Source organism: Manduca sexta, chromosome 25 (genome assembly GCF_014839805.1).
Source record: "Manduca sexta isolate Smith_Timp_Sample1 chromosome 25, JHU_Msex_v1.0, whole genome shotgun sequence".
In the NCBI taxonomy this organism is placed as follows: domain Eukaryota; kingdom Metazoa; phylum Arthropoda; class Insecta; order Lepidoptera; family Sphingidae; genus Manduca; species Manduca sexta.
Window position 1 is genome coordinate 6,184,053 of NC_051139.1, and position 14,886 is coordinate 6,198,938.

Here is a 14,886-nt window from a genome sequence, read left to right on the forward strand (position 1 = left end):
TCTAATCTTGGCAACATTTATACAAGACTGGCAAAAATAGGAGGCATTTTGATGAAGTGAGCTTTCGATTCGGTGATTTTCTTTCTCGAATTTAAATCATCCAAATGTTTTATTTTTTTGTTCGTTAGTTGTTCTTGTTATATTATCAACTTATCCTTCTTTTTTTGGCTGTCAAAGTTTAACTGTGGTGATATAAAAATTGAATCTATTGCAAAATGGCTAATGTTTCCTATCATATTGCACATCTTTTGGAGAAGGTGAGCCGGTATATTTATACTTTTCTTTATATTTATTGTGGCGATAACGGTGTACTGATGTTCAGAACTTTCTATGTATTAGATGACCTCTAATGACAAAGACTTCAGATTCATGGCAACCAATGATTTGATGACCGAGTTACAAAAAGACAGTATCAAGCTCGACGATGACTCTGAAAGAAAAGTCGTGAAGATGCTCCTCCGATTGCTGGAAGATAAGAATGGTGAAGTTCAAAATTTAGCTGTAAAATGGTAAGTCAGGTTTTCAATTTCAATTGCAGGTTATTCACAAATCACAATGCATAGATTTTTTTGTTTAACTTAAGAAACTGATAACGGGGTTTTATTTGTTTCGGTTCATCTTAATATTACCACTTAACCAATTTAATATCATAATTTTGTTAGTAATTAAGTCACACCTGTGTGAAGTTTTGTCTACAGAAGGAATAGCCCAGCCCGGTTTAACAAGAGTGATGGAACTGTTTGTAGATTGCTAGGATAAAGTGGCTTCTTTCTTGTAAGCTGTCTGTGATAAAAGGAGCTGGAAAAACCTAGCATTTCTAGCATTATGGATGTTGAAATGGAGTGGTGGAGCTCATGCTATCGGATCATCCACTTGATATTTTCTAGCCATGCTATTTAAAGATGATATAAAAGTATATTATCTTGTTTAAAATAAAGGAATACTTCACTGTGTTAACATTACAAATTGATCCAGTGCTCTTAAGTATAAATCATAGACTAATGGTGTATTGCTAAAAATAGTGTTTCCTTCAAATATATGACTTTTATTTGACATTTATTTTGAAGAACAAAAATATCTACAAATGGTATAGTGGAGTAGAATTTAGATGACCATTATCAGTAATGGCATAGCATAGTTAGTATGATAAACTGGGCCTTGTCTCAGATAGGGAATTTAATAGTAGTAAAAAATGGTAAAGTATGCCAACTACCACCTAGGAGAACATACTCAAAAAGAATAAACACATCATTTTGTATTATTATTTCTTAACTTTTTATACAACTGCTAGGTTTTGTTTGTAAATATTCTGGCATCGAAATCCTGTTGAAGTGTAATAGTTAAAGCATATTATAATGTGCGTCAAAAGAATAGTGGCCTGTATGCCAATCCAGGATTTGGTAAATCTGAGTGAAATTCATCCATATCCATCCAGCAGTTTCTACATTTACTTCTAACACACACTTTTATGAGGTTTTGCATTTATAACATATCAATTGCAGTTAAAGCAATTGCAAACAAAAAATAGTTTTTCTAATGATAAATAGAGAATCTTCTTCTCCATCCACTACACATTAATAGTCACAATTATATTAAGAACCATTCTTTCTTATCTTATCAACATTTGTTTTCTATTCTACAATGATTTCAATTACAGCTTGGGTCCATTGGTAAATAAAGTAAAGGAATATCAAGTGGAAGGCATTGTGGACACACTATGTGCAAATATGCTCTCAGACACGGAACAGCTCAGGGATATTAGCAGCATTGGCCTAAAAACTGTTATATCAGAACTCCCTTTAGGATCTAACACACTAGCTGCCAACGTTTGTAAGAAAATTACTGGAAAATTAAGCAGTGCTATAGAAAAGGTAAGGCATAGAGTGGTAATACATATAACTATTGATTTATATCAAAATGAATTATTATATCATCTTTGGTGCACAATACATATTATATCTTATTAATTTAATCTTATGTTTAATTAATTGAGTGCTAATTTATCAATAAAAAGTTTTATTTATAATACATTTATTAAATATAATAATAATATTTGTTTTGGTATGTTTTTAGCAAGAAGATGTCTCCGTCCAATTGGAGGCTTTGGATATCTTAGCAGATTTACTAAGCCGATTTGGTGGTCTGTTGATATCTTTCCATCCTATGCTACTAAATTCATTATTGCCCCAACTCGCCTCTCCACGTCAGGTACATACATGTTTAATGCCATTCAGAGTGTTTGTAATAAATTATGCAAAATGAATTTAAAGTTCTTTTACATTAAAGCATTGTTTAAGATACTTTGTTTTAGTTTCACTATCTTGTTTAAAAATGAACACTTATTTTTATGGTAATAAATTGAACTACTATAATTGCTGTATTTGTGCAGGCTGTCAGGAAGCGCACCATTGTTGCCCTGTCACATCTGGTGATGTCATGCAATGCTTCACTTTACAACAAACTCATAGATCATCTTCTGGAGGGTCTGAGTTCATCTACATCTTCCAATGTTAGCCGCACTCATATACAGTGTATTGCTTCTATTTGGTAAGATATAATATTAAATTTTATTTGGTTCTAATTTTGTTTTAATAAAAATTATAATAGTTTTGTTTGACAACATTTTGACTGTAGTCTTTTTTTATACATAAATGATGAGTATGCAATATTAAAACTATTGTGCATTAATTTCTAGTTGGGGAGTAATTTTATAATAATTATTATTAACCTCAAGGTTACCTATGGTTAATATTTGTTTCTATAAAATATAATTTATAAAATTGTTCATAGTCGTCAAGCAGGACACAGATTTGGCGAACAACTTTGGCGTGTGGCGCCGCAAGTTTTAGAATACTCCACTGACGCAGACGAGGAGTTGCGTGAACATTGCTTACAAGCACTCGAGGCATTTGTACTCAAATGTCCTAAGGAAGTGCAACCGCATATACCGACGGTAACTGATTTAAATTTTGCATTTTAAGGGGTATTGTGAATTTTTTAAAGTGGATTGAAATTTTTCTCAAATTGTGTCTTAGATATTGTTAATTTATAGTAATATAAAGTTGCTTCCTATAAATGAAAACGTGTTTTTTTTTATTGAAGATGGCACACAAATGTACCCAATTTATAAACACTTGTTTAACTTTGCCAGATAATCGACCTCTGCCTCAAAATGATAACATACGATCCAAATTACAACTACGAGGATGAGGAAGCTGACGGCGACGGCGACGACGAGGAGATGGAAGACGAGTCCTTCACACCCGAGGCGGAGCCCGAGTCTGACTCCGAGGAATATTCGGATGATGATGATATGTCTTGGAAGGTTAGTAATGGACTGTATACATATCATTTATAGAACTGTTGTTTACTTTAGGTGGCTTCTGCATATCATGGTGGCGTTTATGGTATACGTAACCTGCGCCAATTTAAACGACGTGATCGGAACTGCGCCTCATCATAATTTTTATCTTAAATATTTGTGAGATCCCAGAGATGGTACTGTATAGTTTGTTTATTACTTTAAATGCTAGACGTTTTACTTATTTCCTGTGTGAGTATTTGAGAAATTTTGTAATTTACTTTATTGACCAAAATAGTGTATGTAAAATATAGAATTGTATACACGTTGGCCTTTAATCAAATAATCTATACTTCTATACTTCTATACTATTACATAACGCTGAAGAGTTTGTTTGTTTGAAAGCGCTAATCTCAGGTTACATAAGTTTGGGAAAATGTATAGCGTGATTTTTATAACGGAAAACTTTAGCCCGGATAACCTTTTTTACGCGGGCGGAGCCGCGGGCAAAAGCTACTATAGGATATTTCCAAAATCCAACTAATATGGAGCTGCTTTTGTTAACCTAGAACCTTATAGTCGCATTTTTGTCTTATTAAATAAATCACTTCGTTACAGGTCAGACGCGCTGCTGCGAAGTGCTTGGAATCCGTAATCTCAACGCGCCATGAACTCCTCGCCGAAATGTATCAAACAGTGTCACCTGCTCTCATTGCAAGATTCAAAGGTTTTGTATAAACATTGACATACGTCTTAAGTTAGCAATCGGAAAACCGACCAAGGTTTCTATTAAGGCATTTGCGTAACTCCACTAAGTGCTAGGCATTTACAGCCTATTATTATGATTGTGTAAAATATTATAAAGAACATACGAAGTGGTCTCATAAACTTCTACAAATCTGGATTATTTGGTTTCCTCTGCATCTGGTCTTCAATCTCGCTGTAAGGAAGAGTCTCTATGTTATTTTAGTAACCATGGTTAAAATATCTACGACATTTTAAAAATATCTATTTTAATTTTTTTTTATCAGAGCGCGAGGAAAATGTAAAGTGCGATATTCTTAGCGCGTACACTTCGTTGTTGCGCGCCACTCGACCACCGCCTGCCTTGCAGATGTCTGGAACTCCGGCCGAGAACTCGCCACAAGCCTTACTGCTGCAAAGGGTAAGATTTTATTATCCTTAGTTGTTTATTTGACTAAAATGCATTGTGTAGTACGTCAAGGTGTCCGATAGGAAGTGTGTACGCACAATGGTGTAGTTTAGTTTTGTGTTGTGTTTGTGGTGCAGGTGGGATGCGTGGTGCGCGGCGCGCTGCGCGTGATCGCGGGCCGCAGCGTGCGCGCGCGCGGCGCGGCGCTGGCGCTGCTGCGCGAGCTGCTGGCCGCCGCGCCCGGCTGCCTCGCCGACCACGTCGCACGCGTGCTGCGCGCGCTCACGCCACCGCTCACGTCAGTACCTACACACTGTGCACGTTGCCGCATCATAATGCTATTTTCCATAAAGATTACGCTGACGGCCTTTTTCAATAAACGATCTGAATCTTGGATTCGATTAAGAGAATAAGCCAATCAAAATGTCATTTGTAAGCATGTAAAAAATTGTTTTGTTCAAAGTAGACTATTTTCGTGATGGGTCGAAAAATGTGAAGATACGTTTATTTAAAACGGCGGTAAATTGGGTATTACACGTGATCTTTGAAAACAATTAGAAACCGCGTTATATTACTGTAGTGACAAGAGCACGGCCTCGTCGATGAAGATCGAGACGCTGGTGTTCGTGTGGTGCCTGGTGCGCGGACACGGCGCGGCGGCGATGCGGCCGCACGTGGCGGCTCTGCTGCCGGCCGTGCTGGCGTGCGTGCACGACCCCTTCTACAAGGTGACCGCGGAGGCGCTGCGCGTGCTGCAGGCGCTTGTCAAGGTCATGCGGCCGCTCGGTACGTACTGGATATAGTATGAATACATGTCATGAGTACTGAACTTGAAACTGGCAAAAGTTTATAAAATTCGGGTAGGGCAAGATACAATATACAATTTAGGTATTAATATTTCTCAATAATATGTTGAAATAATATGAAATTTATGCATTTATATTTATTTATTATCAGACAAGCAGTTATACGAAACTGATAAGCTCCTGAATCTAATTAATCTCTAATTTTTTTTTTTAAATTCAGTTCGAGCATTCTATTACTTAGAAACTGTTTGTGAGGGTTCTTTTGAGATCTGGTAGTGGTAATTTTTAGCTAGTGACCCCTGTGGTGGATATTTGTATTTTACCTATATATTTTATGGAAATTATAGTACCCATTTAAGATGTTGAATGTCTCAATCAAATTACCACGAGTCCTACGATATTGTAAAGTAGTGAGTTTGACGACCTTCAAACATTCCTCATACAAAAGATGTTTTAGTGGTCTAGGAACTTTTGTCAAGCTGTATCGTATTTTCTTAAGATCAAAGTCCTTAATGGCGTAGGGATTCTAGACTTTATATGTGTATTCCAAGATTGGCCTTATATCATTTTTATGTATTTTTGGCTCAATTTATGGATATTACAAAAGCTATTCTGACACAGTTGAAGGTAACAAATATTATGTTATATAGACAATGTGGAAGGCGTAGAGGGTGAAGAGCGCGTTCACTTGGAGCCGCCTCCAGAGGAGCTGCAGCAGTTCATTCCGGCGATGTACGAGTGTACGCTAGTGCGCCTGCGCGCCACTGACATGGATCAGGAAGTTAAGGAGCGCGCCATTGCCACCTGCGGACAGCTGCTCTGCCACTTTGGTGACTATTTACAGGTAATACAGTGTTTATTATTGCTTGTTTTGCTGTTTGCGTTTATCTTACCCCTCTTTAAACTTTTGCAGGTTATAATTAGTAACTTGTAACAAATTATAACAAATACCATTCATATATTTCATGTGGTACCAGGTACTTTCAAAGCTCTATTTGCTATTACCAAATTAAGCTAGCTAACATTGATTATAATAGTAATAGAGTTTAGTCGGAAGAATGATTTAAACACGTATTTTTTTACAGAATGAGCTTCCTGTCTGTTTACCAATACTTTTGGAGCGGTTACGTAACGAAATCACGAGATTAACGACTGTTAAAGCTTTGACTAAAATAGCATCATCTCCCCTGCGGATTGATTTGAGACCCATCTTGGTAAGATTTGTTTTTTATAAAATGGAATAGGCCTTTAATGTGTGCATAATGTTATAACACTAAACTTTTGTTCTAGTCTGATGCTGTTCCTATACTTGGATCTTTCTTAAGGAAAAATCAGAGGGCACTGAAGCTTTCCACTCTAGTTTTGTTGGATACTCTCATCGAAAACTACAGTAACTCAATTAGCATAGAACTGCTGAGCAAGGTAATTTTAAAATATTAAGTAATTGGTCTATGACATTTATATAATTAAATTTGACTATGATAGGCAGGGCACAACAACAATTGAAAGTATATTTTATCTTATATTCATATATATACTACGCTTTTAGTAATGTGTGTGTGCGATGCAGGTGGTGACAGAGGTGCCGGCGCTGGTGAGCGAGCAGGACCTGCACTGCGCGCAGACGGCGCTGTCGGTGGTGCGGCGCGCGTGCGAGCGCTGTCCCGCCGCGCTCACCGCCGACGCGAGGCACGCGCTCACGCCCAACGTGCTCGCGCTCGCCAAGTCGCCGCTGCTGCAGGGTACACACTACACACATGCAACGATTATATTGAAAAAACAGCTTTTGGTTTGAAAGTTATCATAGCAATTTTGGGTGTTAAAGCTCCTGATGCATTGTAATCAGCCTTAGAACACTATCACGCGTATTAAGTGTCAATTTCGTTGTTAGAAGTAAAACACTAATTAATTTTTTATTCATATCTTTATCCATTGTAAATTTTTAAAACCTTTTAATGTAACATATTTGTATTCTGAATATGTGATAAGATTGCGAATTTTTTTACTCCTAAATGTTACAGATAACGTTGAAATCATGTGATACAGGACTAACTTAATGCATTGATTTTTTGCATATTTGTAATATTGTAAATACTAAGGTTAAATAAAATATTTATATTTGTAGTCTGAATTGATGATGGCTTACTAAGTAAAACGTGTTGTTTGTGGTCAGGCGGCGCGCTGAAGGCGATGTTGGGCGTGCTGCGTGCGCTGGTGGGCGCGGGCGTGGCGGGCTGCTCGCGGCACGAGCTGCTCGCGCTGCTGGTGGCGCCCGTGCACGCCGTGCACGACCACAACGCTACCGCGCATCACATCAAACAGGTATACATGCGCTATTTTTAATTATAATTATGTACTTATAAACTACAATAATTGTATAAAATTTCTTTGATGCATTATAGATATTGACTTTATAGTATAAAATCCCAATGTAATATTAATGAAAATATTCATTAAAATAAAAATTCTTGAATAATTGTATCAACAATAGCGTATTATTATGTATTAGAGGAATATGACCACATTTGTTTGTATCGTGTCAGGCGTTCCACTCGCTGGCGAAGTGTGTGGCGGCGGTGGTGGTGGCGGAGGGCTCGGAGACCGACGAAGCAGGCGAGGCGGTGCGTGGGTTCCTGCGCGACGCCGCGCACCCGCCTTCTGATGCGCACCACATGTTCGCGCTGCTAGCATTAGCAGAAATAGGAAGACATTTGTAAGCCTACTTGTGTACCACCACACCAATAATCGAGAATTGATTTTATAATCGTAGTTTTGTCACTTTCTTTTATCAAATAAATTGTGAGACAATGACACAATACATTGATTAGCGCAAATACTGTTTCAAAATATCTCCTCGTAAAGGTCTTACTGTATGCGTACCAATATAAGAAATTAATAAAACTATTCGATAACACTGATCAAACTGTATCGTTTGCAGAGATTTAAGTTCCATCCCTAACTTAAAAGAGGTGCTATTGAACTCATTCACTCCGTCATCTGAAGAAGTGAAGTCTGCGGCGAGCTACGCGCTGGGCTCCGTCGCGGTGGGCAATCTGCCCGAGTTCCTGCCCTTCATATTGGGCGAAATTGAAGCGCAGCCCAAACGACAATACCTACTGTTGCATTCACTTAGAGAGGTTAGTGTTGCTCACTTAATCATTATCATAAACGTTGTTGAAATTATCCTCATCATTCCTTGAAAAACGCGTGGCGTGTTAACCCAATATAATTTTTAAATGGATTATATAGAAATCATTCTATCATTGTTCTTATGTTATACTTCATATTTTAAATATGTGTTTACAGTATTTGTCACGCATAAATATGTTCTTGTTGTAGATCATTGCATGCGAGTCATGTACCCCAGAGGGAGTTGAGGCCTTGAGACCTTTTATCCCCGAAATATGGGTTCAGTTGTCAAAGCATTGTCAATGTGCAGAGGAAGGATCGCGTAATGTAGTAAGTAATATGACTTTACGATAGTTTTATTTTTAGTAAGAAATCTCAGCTTATTGAAAAAAAAAACTTGTTTTATTTAAGTATCAGGCATGTCATTGTGTGTAGTTAATTTTGATATTCATGTTCTTAAAAAATATTTGATCTACAGGTTGCAGAATGTTTAGGAAAATTGTGTCTATTAGAACCACAAGAATTATTGCCACATTTAAAGGAGTTTTTGAAGTCTCCTGAACCACTCACACGGACAACTGCGGTCACTGCTGTCAAATTCACTATTTCAGATCAGGTGGGTTTTACCATTTTGTTAAATTCATGACATAAATTATAGGTATTTGTAGTGTAATATATTATTGTCGCACTTTTGTGCAAAGACCTTATTCTTGTCGTTGTACTATGTTTTATTATCAGCAATACTGCGTTATTGTTTTGTAGCCGCAAGCGATCGACCCGTTGTTGCGCGGGTGCATGGCGGAGCTGCTGGTGCCGCTGCGCGACCCGGCGCTGGGCGTGCGGCGCGTGGCGCTGGTCGCGTTCAACTCCGCCGCGCACAACAAGCCCTCGCTCGTGCGCGACCTGTTGCCGCACGTGCTGCCCACCATCTACGCCGAGACCAAAGTCAAGGTACACCCCCTGCGCACGCACTCACACTACTTAAAAATAGGTTAGATATGCGAAGTGATTATCACTCCACATGAATAACCACAACGTGAACGCGATGCAACATTCTAGAATTTAAAAGTGGTGCAATCAATCAATATAGATTATATTGCTGTTAGGGCCATAGTAAATTCACATATCCGGCTCTCGCGTTTAAGTCGGCAGAAAAGGCGATATCGTCTCCTCCAGTCATAAGTTTCGTTAATTTACAAAAAACATTATTTATTTCTTTTAGACGTCAATTATATATTTTACTATACATTATTTATCATGACAGAAAGAGCTTATCCGCGAGGTGGAGATGGGTCCATTCAAGCACTCCGTAGACGACGGTTTGGACTTACGTAAAGCCGCGTTCGAGTGCATGTACACGCTGCTGGGCACGTGCCTGGACCGGCTCGACGTGTTCGAGTTCCTGCGACACGTGGAGGACGGCCTGCGCGACCACTACGACATCAAGATGCTCACTTACCTCATGTGCGCGAGACTCGCTCAGCTATGCCCCGCTGTCGTTTTACAGAGTATGTATAGTGATGAATATGAATCAATTATATATTATGTCGTTTTTATGATATTGTGTATTATAAATATAATATTAAATCATACTGTATATTATAGAGAGCAAGAAGTTCTATAATTTGTTGCTTAGGTCAAGATATTTTTTTTTGGTAATAGCTGAATTTATATGTCTTTAATTTTACTTAATAATTATAATTGAAACTGACAACGACGACAATTATGCCGTTGCCGCATCGAAGGGTTCATTGATTAGAGTTTAATTTTTATTTTTATTTTCAGGGCTAGAAAGTTTAGTAGAACCACTTAGAGCAACTTGCACCATGAAGGTAAAGGCTAATTCTGTGAAGCAAGAATACGAGAAGCAAGACGAATTAAAAAGGTCGGCGTTACGTGCCGCCGCCGCACTATTACAAATACCAGAAGCAGGTGAGACCTATTATTTTTGTAGTCTTATATAAGATTATTTAGGCAGAATACTAACCTTTAACTTTGCAAAATGGGGAGTTATATTCTTGCTAAAATTTTATTAAAAATTATCCATGGCTATTGGTCAACACATAGTTACTAACAATAGAATAATGGGTTTCAAGAAAGGCAGCTTTATATAATAAAATTAAATTCTTTTGTATTCATTTCAGACAAAAATCCCCATCTGATGGACTTCGTGACCCAGATCAAGTCGTTCCCAGAACTGCAGCCGATCTTCGAGTCGATCCTGAAGGACTCTAGCGGCGCCGCCAGCGTGGACTCGAACCTTATGGACCAGAGCTAGCCACTGCACTCTCCCGCTCTCCGTTCCACACAATACTTATTCCGCATTTACTCTATGAGACAGCTATTGAAGCGGCACCTAGTTTGGTTTGTCTTGGTATATTTTTGTCTCAATTTTATAAGAAATGATATTATTTTCGCTATGTAAATTGAAATTCACCTATAATATAAATTCCATATGGCATGATTGAAATAAAATAGACTTTACAATCAACAGATTTATTATAGAACAAGAGAACTTAACTACAAACCAGTGAATAGTACCTAACACAAATTCTCGCAATGCTCAATCACTCGGGTAACTAAGGACTTTGGTATAAATGGACCGCCACGCTACGTAATGTGGCGGTTTGGTGGCTGCGTTTTGGTAACTGTAGACAAATAGTTTCAACGTCCATAGTAAAGGTTCGGCATTCGATAAAATCAACAGTTACACTATATTGATATGTATTGTGATATTACATGCTATGTGGAAAATCATAGGAAATTGGATAAATATACTATAATGAAGCGAAAAACAGTGTAACTTATTTCCCTTTCCTCTTCGTCGCCGGAGTAGCGCTAGAGGCTCTCGAACTTGTAACTTCATTCTGGAAATTCATATTCGGTTATAAAATTAAAATAATGGTTCTGTGAAACGGTATTATGCAATAGGTTTATTATTACCGGTTTAGCTGGTGAGGCGCGCGTGAGAGTGTTGCTGCTGGAGTTGCGCAGTATCGGCCGCGTGGAGCTGCTCGATATACTAGCCATGGAACTCGCCGGCCGTTCAGGACTCAGTTCCTTGCTGTCATACACATAAAGCACAATTCATTATCTATATTATGAAGTCCTGTTTATAGCTTTCAGTAAAGAACTGACAGTTCGGTAATTATCAATGCTAATGAAAATATTTTGAATACTTTTGTTGATCGTGCTAAATAATAATTTACAACAAAAATATCACTTGCCTGTTACCACGTGAAAGTGTTCCTTTTCTGCTGAACATGCCTGAGATTCGGCCTCTTAAATCTCTTTTGCTTCCCGCAGTACTCATATCTGAATCGGATCCCTACAAAATAATAATCAGTTTACAAAAGTATTATTTTAATTTGAAAAACTCTTTACCTCATTATGAATTACCTGTGATACTGTGCCTATAGGCCTAAACTCTACAATTTCAGGATCAATCTGATCGTCGATGGAGCGAGATTTGGTTAATTTCTTCAACTTGCCAAATATGCTCTTCTTTTTCTTCTTGTCTTGTACCACGTCGCTTTGTGTCGAACCGCCAGACAAGCGACTGCAAATAAATTATTATTCTAATTTAGAAACATAATTTTAGTCTGCTAAAAGGCTTCTGATATATATTTTATTGGTTAGTATATTTATGTATGTGTAATAAAATTAAAAATAGTACCTGTCGAGGCTGGTATCTCGTTGCATAGTAAAGGTGCGCACATCGTCACCATCCAAAGATTGCATCGAGGAAACGCTACTCTCGTCCACGGATTTCCATATCGCGCTCTGTTTTAAAAACGTGTGAAAATATGTGTTAAAAAAGCTTTTGTATGTTTTGGTTATATAGAAAAACAAGAATTACTTCTAAATATTGTGTACGTACATGCTCCTTAGTAGTTTGTTCCAGTGAGATGGAGCGTTTACTGTGTGAGGGAGCGCGCGACGGCGTACGTGATGCTGGCGTGACGGATAACGTGTCACGTGGTTCGGTCGACATTGCTCTGAAATAATAGTGCCGAGCGTATATTTTAATATTCTACTATAATCATCATCATCGAGTACAGCCACTCCATTAACTGTACAGGTTCTATATTATCATGGTCAAAATTGGCTATGTTGCGATAATCGCACACTCCCATGGGCTTTGGTATGGAATTAGGAGGATATTTAATTAGATTCGTTAGACTAGTGGGTCTTTCATGTTATATGTTTTCATAGAATTGTTCTACGAACATTTAAGAGGAGAGACCATTGTGAGATAGTTCACTAGCATACCGTAGGTCCCGCATGCGGTAATCATTACCATGCCCGTATTTGGGGACAATCCCCATGCGGTAATTTACCGCGTTATACTAAAAGGACTCTCCAGTGAAAATGTTTCTTATGTTTACGCGTACGTTAGTTATTAAAATTAAACTATTTTTCAATCCAGTTCGGTCTAGTCCGCCCCGTGACCACGAAGGCTGCAAAGTCTTCGAAACATCGGGAGAAAATATAAAAACGATTAAGCGATTACGCTGTTTTATAATTATTAAAGCAAAATAATAAGTAGGTTAGACTGCCTCGGTGGCATACTTTTATTACAGTAGGACTTTAGTGCTGGAGACCGATCCAAGGGTCGGGCTGGGATATTGGGGTTTCCTACTTAGTATCAGCCTAGAGTTTGTTCGCGTGTAGGCGAATCCATTTTCATGGGACGATATACACACGGCGGGAAGTGGGTGCACGCGTTGCGTCTTAGCCAACATCTTCGGGGATAAAAGGCGTGAGTGTGTGTGTTAAAGTAGTACCTTCTGATGCCAGGCTGTTGTCTTCGTTGTCTCTCTGCTATTCGTGACGCCCGGAGTTCGTCCGTGAGTCTCCGAAGCCGTGCCGCAGTAGCCTTGGCATCATTTACTCCGCCCGCCTCTCCGTTCTCCGGCGTGGCAGAACGGGATCTTGATTTAGATGACTTGAAACGGTAGAATTTATTTATGAAAAATTATAAACGAACCGGTGAACAGTTCGTCTAAGTATTACTTAGATAAAAGTAAGCATTGGCTTGGTAAAGTATGGCAATATAATGCTTTATCATGCTTGCTTTCACTAATTGGTAATATCTTTATTATCTCATGGATTAAGTAACGAAACGTGTGTAAGTATTAATAAGGAAATTTTAACCAGTCATACCTTTTTGTAATTTATGTAGTTTAGGTATTCTTTTAAACAATATTAACTTACTCTATTCCTTCGTGGAGGTGTAGGAGTTAATAGTGACTTCTCAGGTACGACATGTGGATCAACGCGGAACAGATCTGGGCTTTGTTTCATGAGATCCTCAATAGTTTCCAGAAGTTGGGCTATTGTTCTATCGTCCTCCTGTTAAGTCAAGAATAAATTAAAAGTAGTTTGATGTAAGTCATTGTTATGTTGAATCTACTTTGATTCCTATGATTCCTTTACCTGCTGTGCTCTCTTGAGCGATGCAACTAGCAATTTGTTTTGGTCTCTGTCTCTATCGTGTCGTTCCTTGTCACGACGGAGTTTTTCGTTCGCTGTACGTAGCTTGGCGTGAGCATCGCGTAGCTCTAACAAATCACACTGTAATTCTGTCACCTGAAATACAAACTCATAGTCTTAGTCTTTTAAGAAAATCTGGACTTTCTGAAAAGTGCAAAAAGAGCACTCTAGAAGTTTGTCATATATGTCGATCCGTTCATTTACATACAACAGTAATAGCTTTAGTTATTGTTATGTGTTCATTCATAATTTTGATATTCGCGGATAGGTCATATACTAGAAGTAGGTATTAGATTATAAAGTTACATTTCCTGGTGGTAGGTCTCTCATATGTGAGATTCCGCCTGTGTGTAGTCACTGTTGTGTTCCAGTTTGAAGGACATTGTAGCCAGTGTAAATACTGGACATAACCTCACGTCTCAGGATGGCGAGCGCAGTGGAATACCAAACAATACTTTGTAATTCAAGGTGTCGGATTGTGTACTGTATATGGGAGGTCGTATCGCTCACCATCAGGCGAACGGCAAGATCATCTCATTCAAAGCAATAAAAAAATATTTCTTCAGGGTTTTAACTAAGTAGATATAAAATTACGTCAAACCTTTTTCTTGGCTTCTTCTGTTTCGTCTTCCGTAGTTCTCTTGAGTTGTTCTATTCTTCTCTTCATATCTAACCTTTCTTTTTCTCGTTCGCGTTCCAACTAAAAATATGTTTACAAAATAATTTTACCGGATGGTATGGATAAAACCTGCGTATGTGTTTTCATTAAACTTAGAAACTTAAAGATTAAACTCATAGATGATTTCGAACCTCGAATAATGTCTGCCGAAGATCTCTGGCCAATGTGGAAGTCTCCTGTAATAACCGCTGGTGTTCGTCGCGTTCTTTATGCCATGCTAGCTCCAGCCGCGACGCCATACCAGCCACTCGCGCGCGCCCTGATGACACCAACCGGTCTTCTTCATACTGGAATCATAAATTAACATATATTTTCATAAAAA

At 38.3% G+C, this 14,886-nt stretch overlaps 2 protein-coding genes across 4 annotated transcripts in view; one reads left to right on the forward strand and one right to left on the reverse strand.

Annotated features, from left to right (window-relative positions):
• On the forward strand, nt 1-11,184 carry LOC115444974 (cullin-associated NEDD8-dissociated protein 1). Its single transcript, XM_030171000.2, has 24 exons — nt 1-257; nt 340-509; nt 1,658-1,871; nt 2,074-2,208; nt 2,390-2,547; nt 2,791-2,953; nt 3,152-3,325; nt 3,920-4,028; nt 4,333-4,466; nt 4,592-4,752; nt 5,035-5,240; nt 5,911-6,104; nt 6,346-6,474; nt 6,551-6,682; nt 6,831-7,002; nt 7,434-7,582; nt 7,804-7,973; nt 8,199-8,397; nt 8,600-8,719; nt 8,868-9,005; nt 9,152-9,340; nt 9,654-9,897; nt 10,175-10,321; nt 10,534-11,184. The coding sequence occupies exons 1-24, from the start codon at nt 216-218 to the stop codon at nt 10,665-10,667; spliced, it is 3,783 nt and encodes a 1,260-aa protein (XP_030026860.2). The 5' UTR covers nt 1-215; the 3' UTR covers nt 10,668-11,184.
• The window catches only part of LOC115444972 (myosin-2 heavy chain), a 22,587-nt gene continuing 18,570 nt past the window's right edge, over nt 10,870-14,886 (reverse strand). For all 3 annotated transcript variants that reach the window (XM_030170995.2, XM_030170996.2, XM_030170997.2), the window contains 11 exons: nt 14,696-14,851; nt 14,487-14,585; nt 13,829-13,981; nt 13,607-13,744; nt 13,177-13,337; nt 12,270-12,387; nt 12,066-12,172; nt 11,789-11,948; nt 11,617-11,717; nt 11,333-11,453; nt 10,870-11,256 (listed from right to left, as the gene is read on the reverse strand). In XM_030170995.2, the coding sequence (XP_030026855.2) occupies nt 11,194-11,256; nt 11,333-11,453; nt 11,617-11,717; nt 11,789-11,948; nt 12,066-12,172; nt 12,270-12,387; nt 13,177-13,337; nt 13,607-13,744; nt 13,829-13,981; nt 14,487-14,585; nt 14,696-14,851 (1,377 nt within the window). In that variant the 3' untranslated portion in view covers nt 10,870-11,193. The remainder of the gene's footprint in view (nt 11,257-11,332; nt 11,454-11,616; nt 11,718-11,788; nt 11,949-12,065; nt 12,173-12,269; nt 12,388-13,176; nt 13,338-13,606; nt 13,745-13,828; nt 13,982-14,486; nt 14,586-14,695; nt 14,852-14,886) is intronic.

Excerpts from the sequence above, each read along its gene's own strand:
- LOC115444974 (XM_030171000.2), top strand. The coding sequence starts at position 216 with ATGGCTAATGTTTCCTATCATATTGCACATCTTTTGGAGAAG. Across the intron at positions 2,209-2,389 it reads AACTCGCCTCTCCACGTCAG|GCTGTCAGGAAGCGCACCAT; the intron begins GTACATACATGT and ends GTATTTGTGCAG. Across the intron at positions 6,105-6,345 it reads ACTTTGGTGACTATTTACAG|AATGAGCTTCCTGTCTGTTT; the intron begins GTAATACAGTGT and ends ATTTTTTTACAG.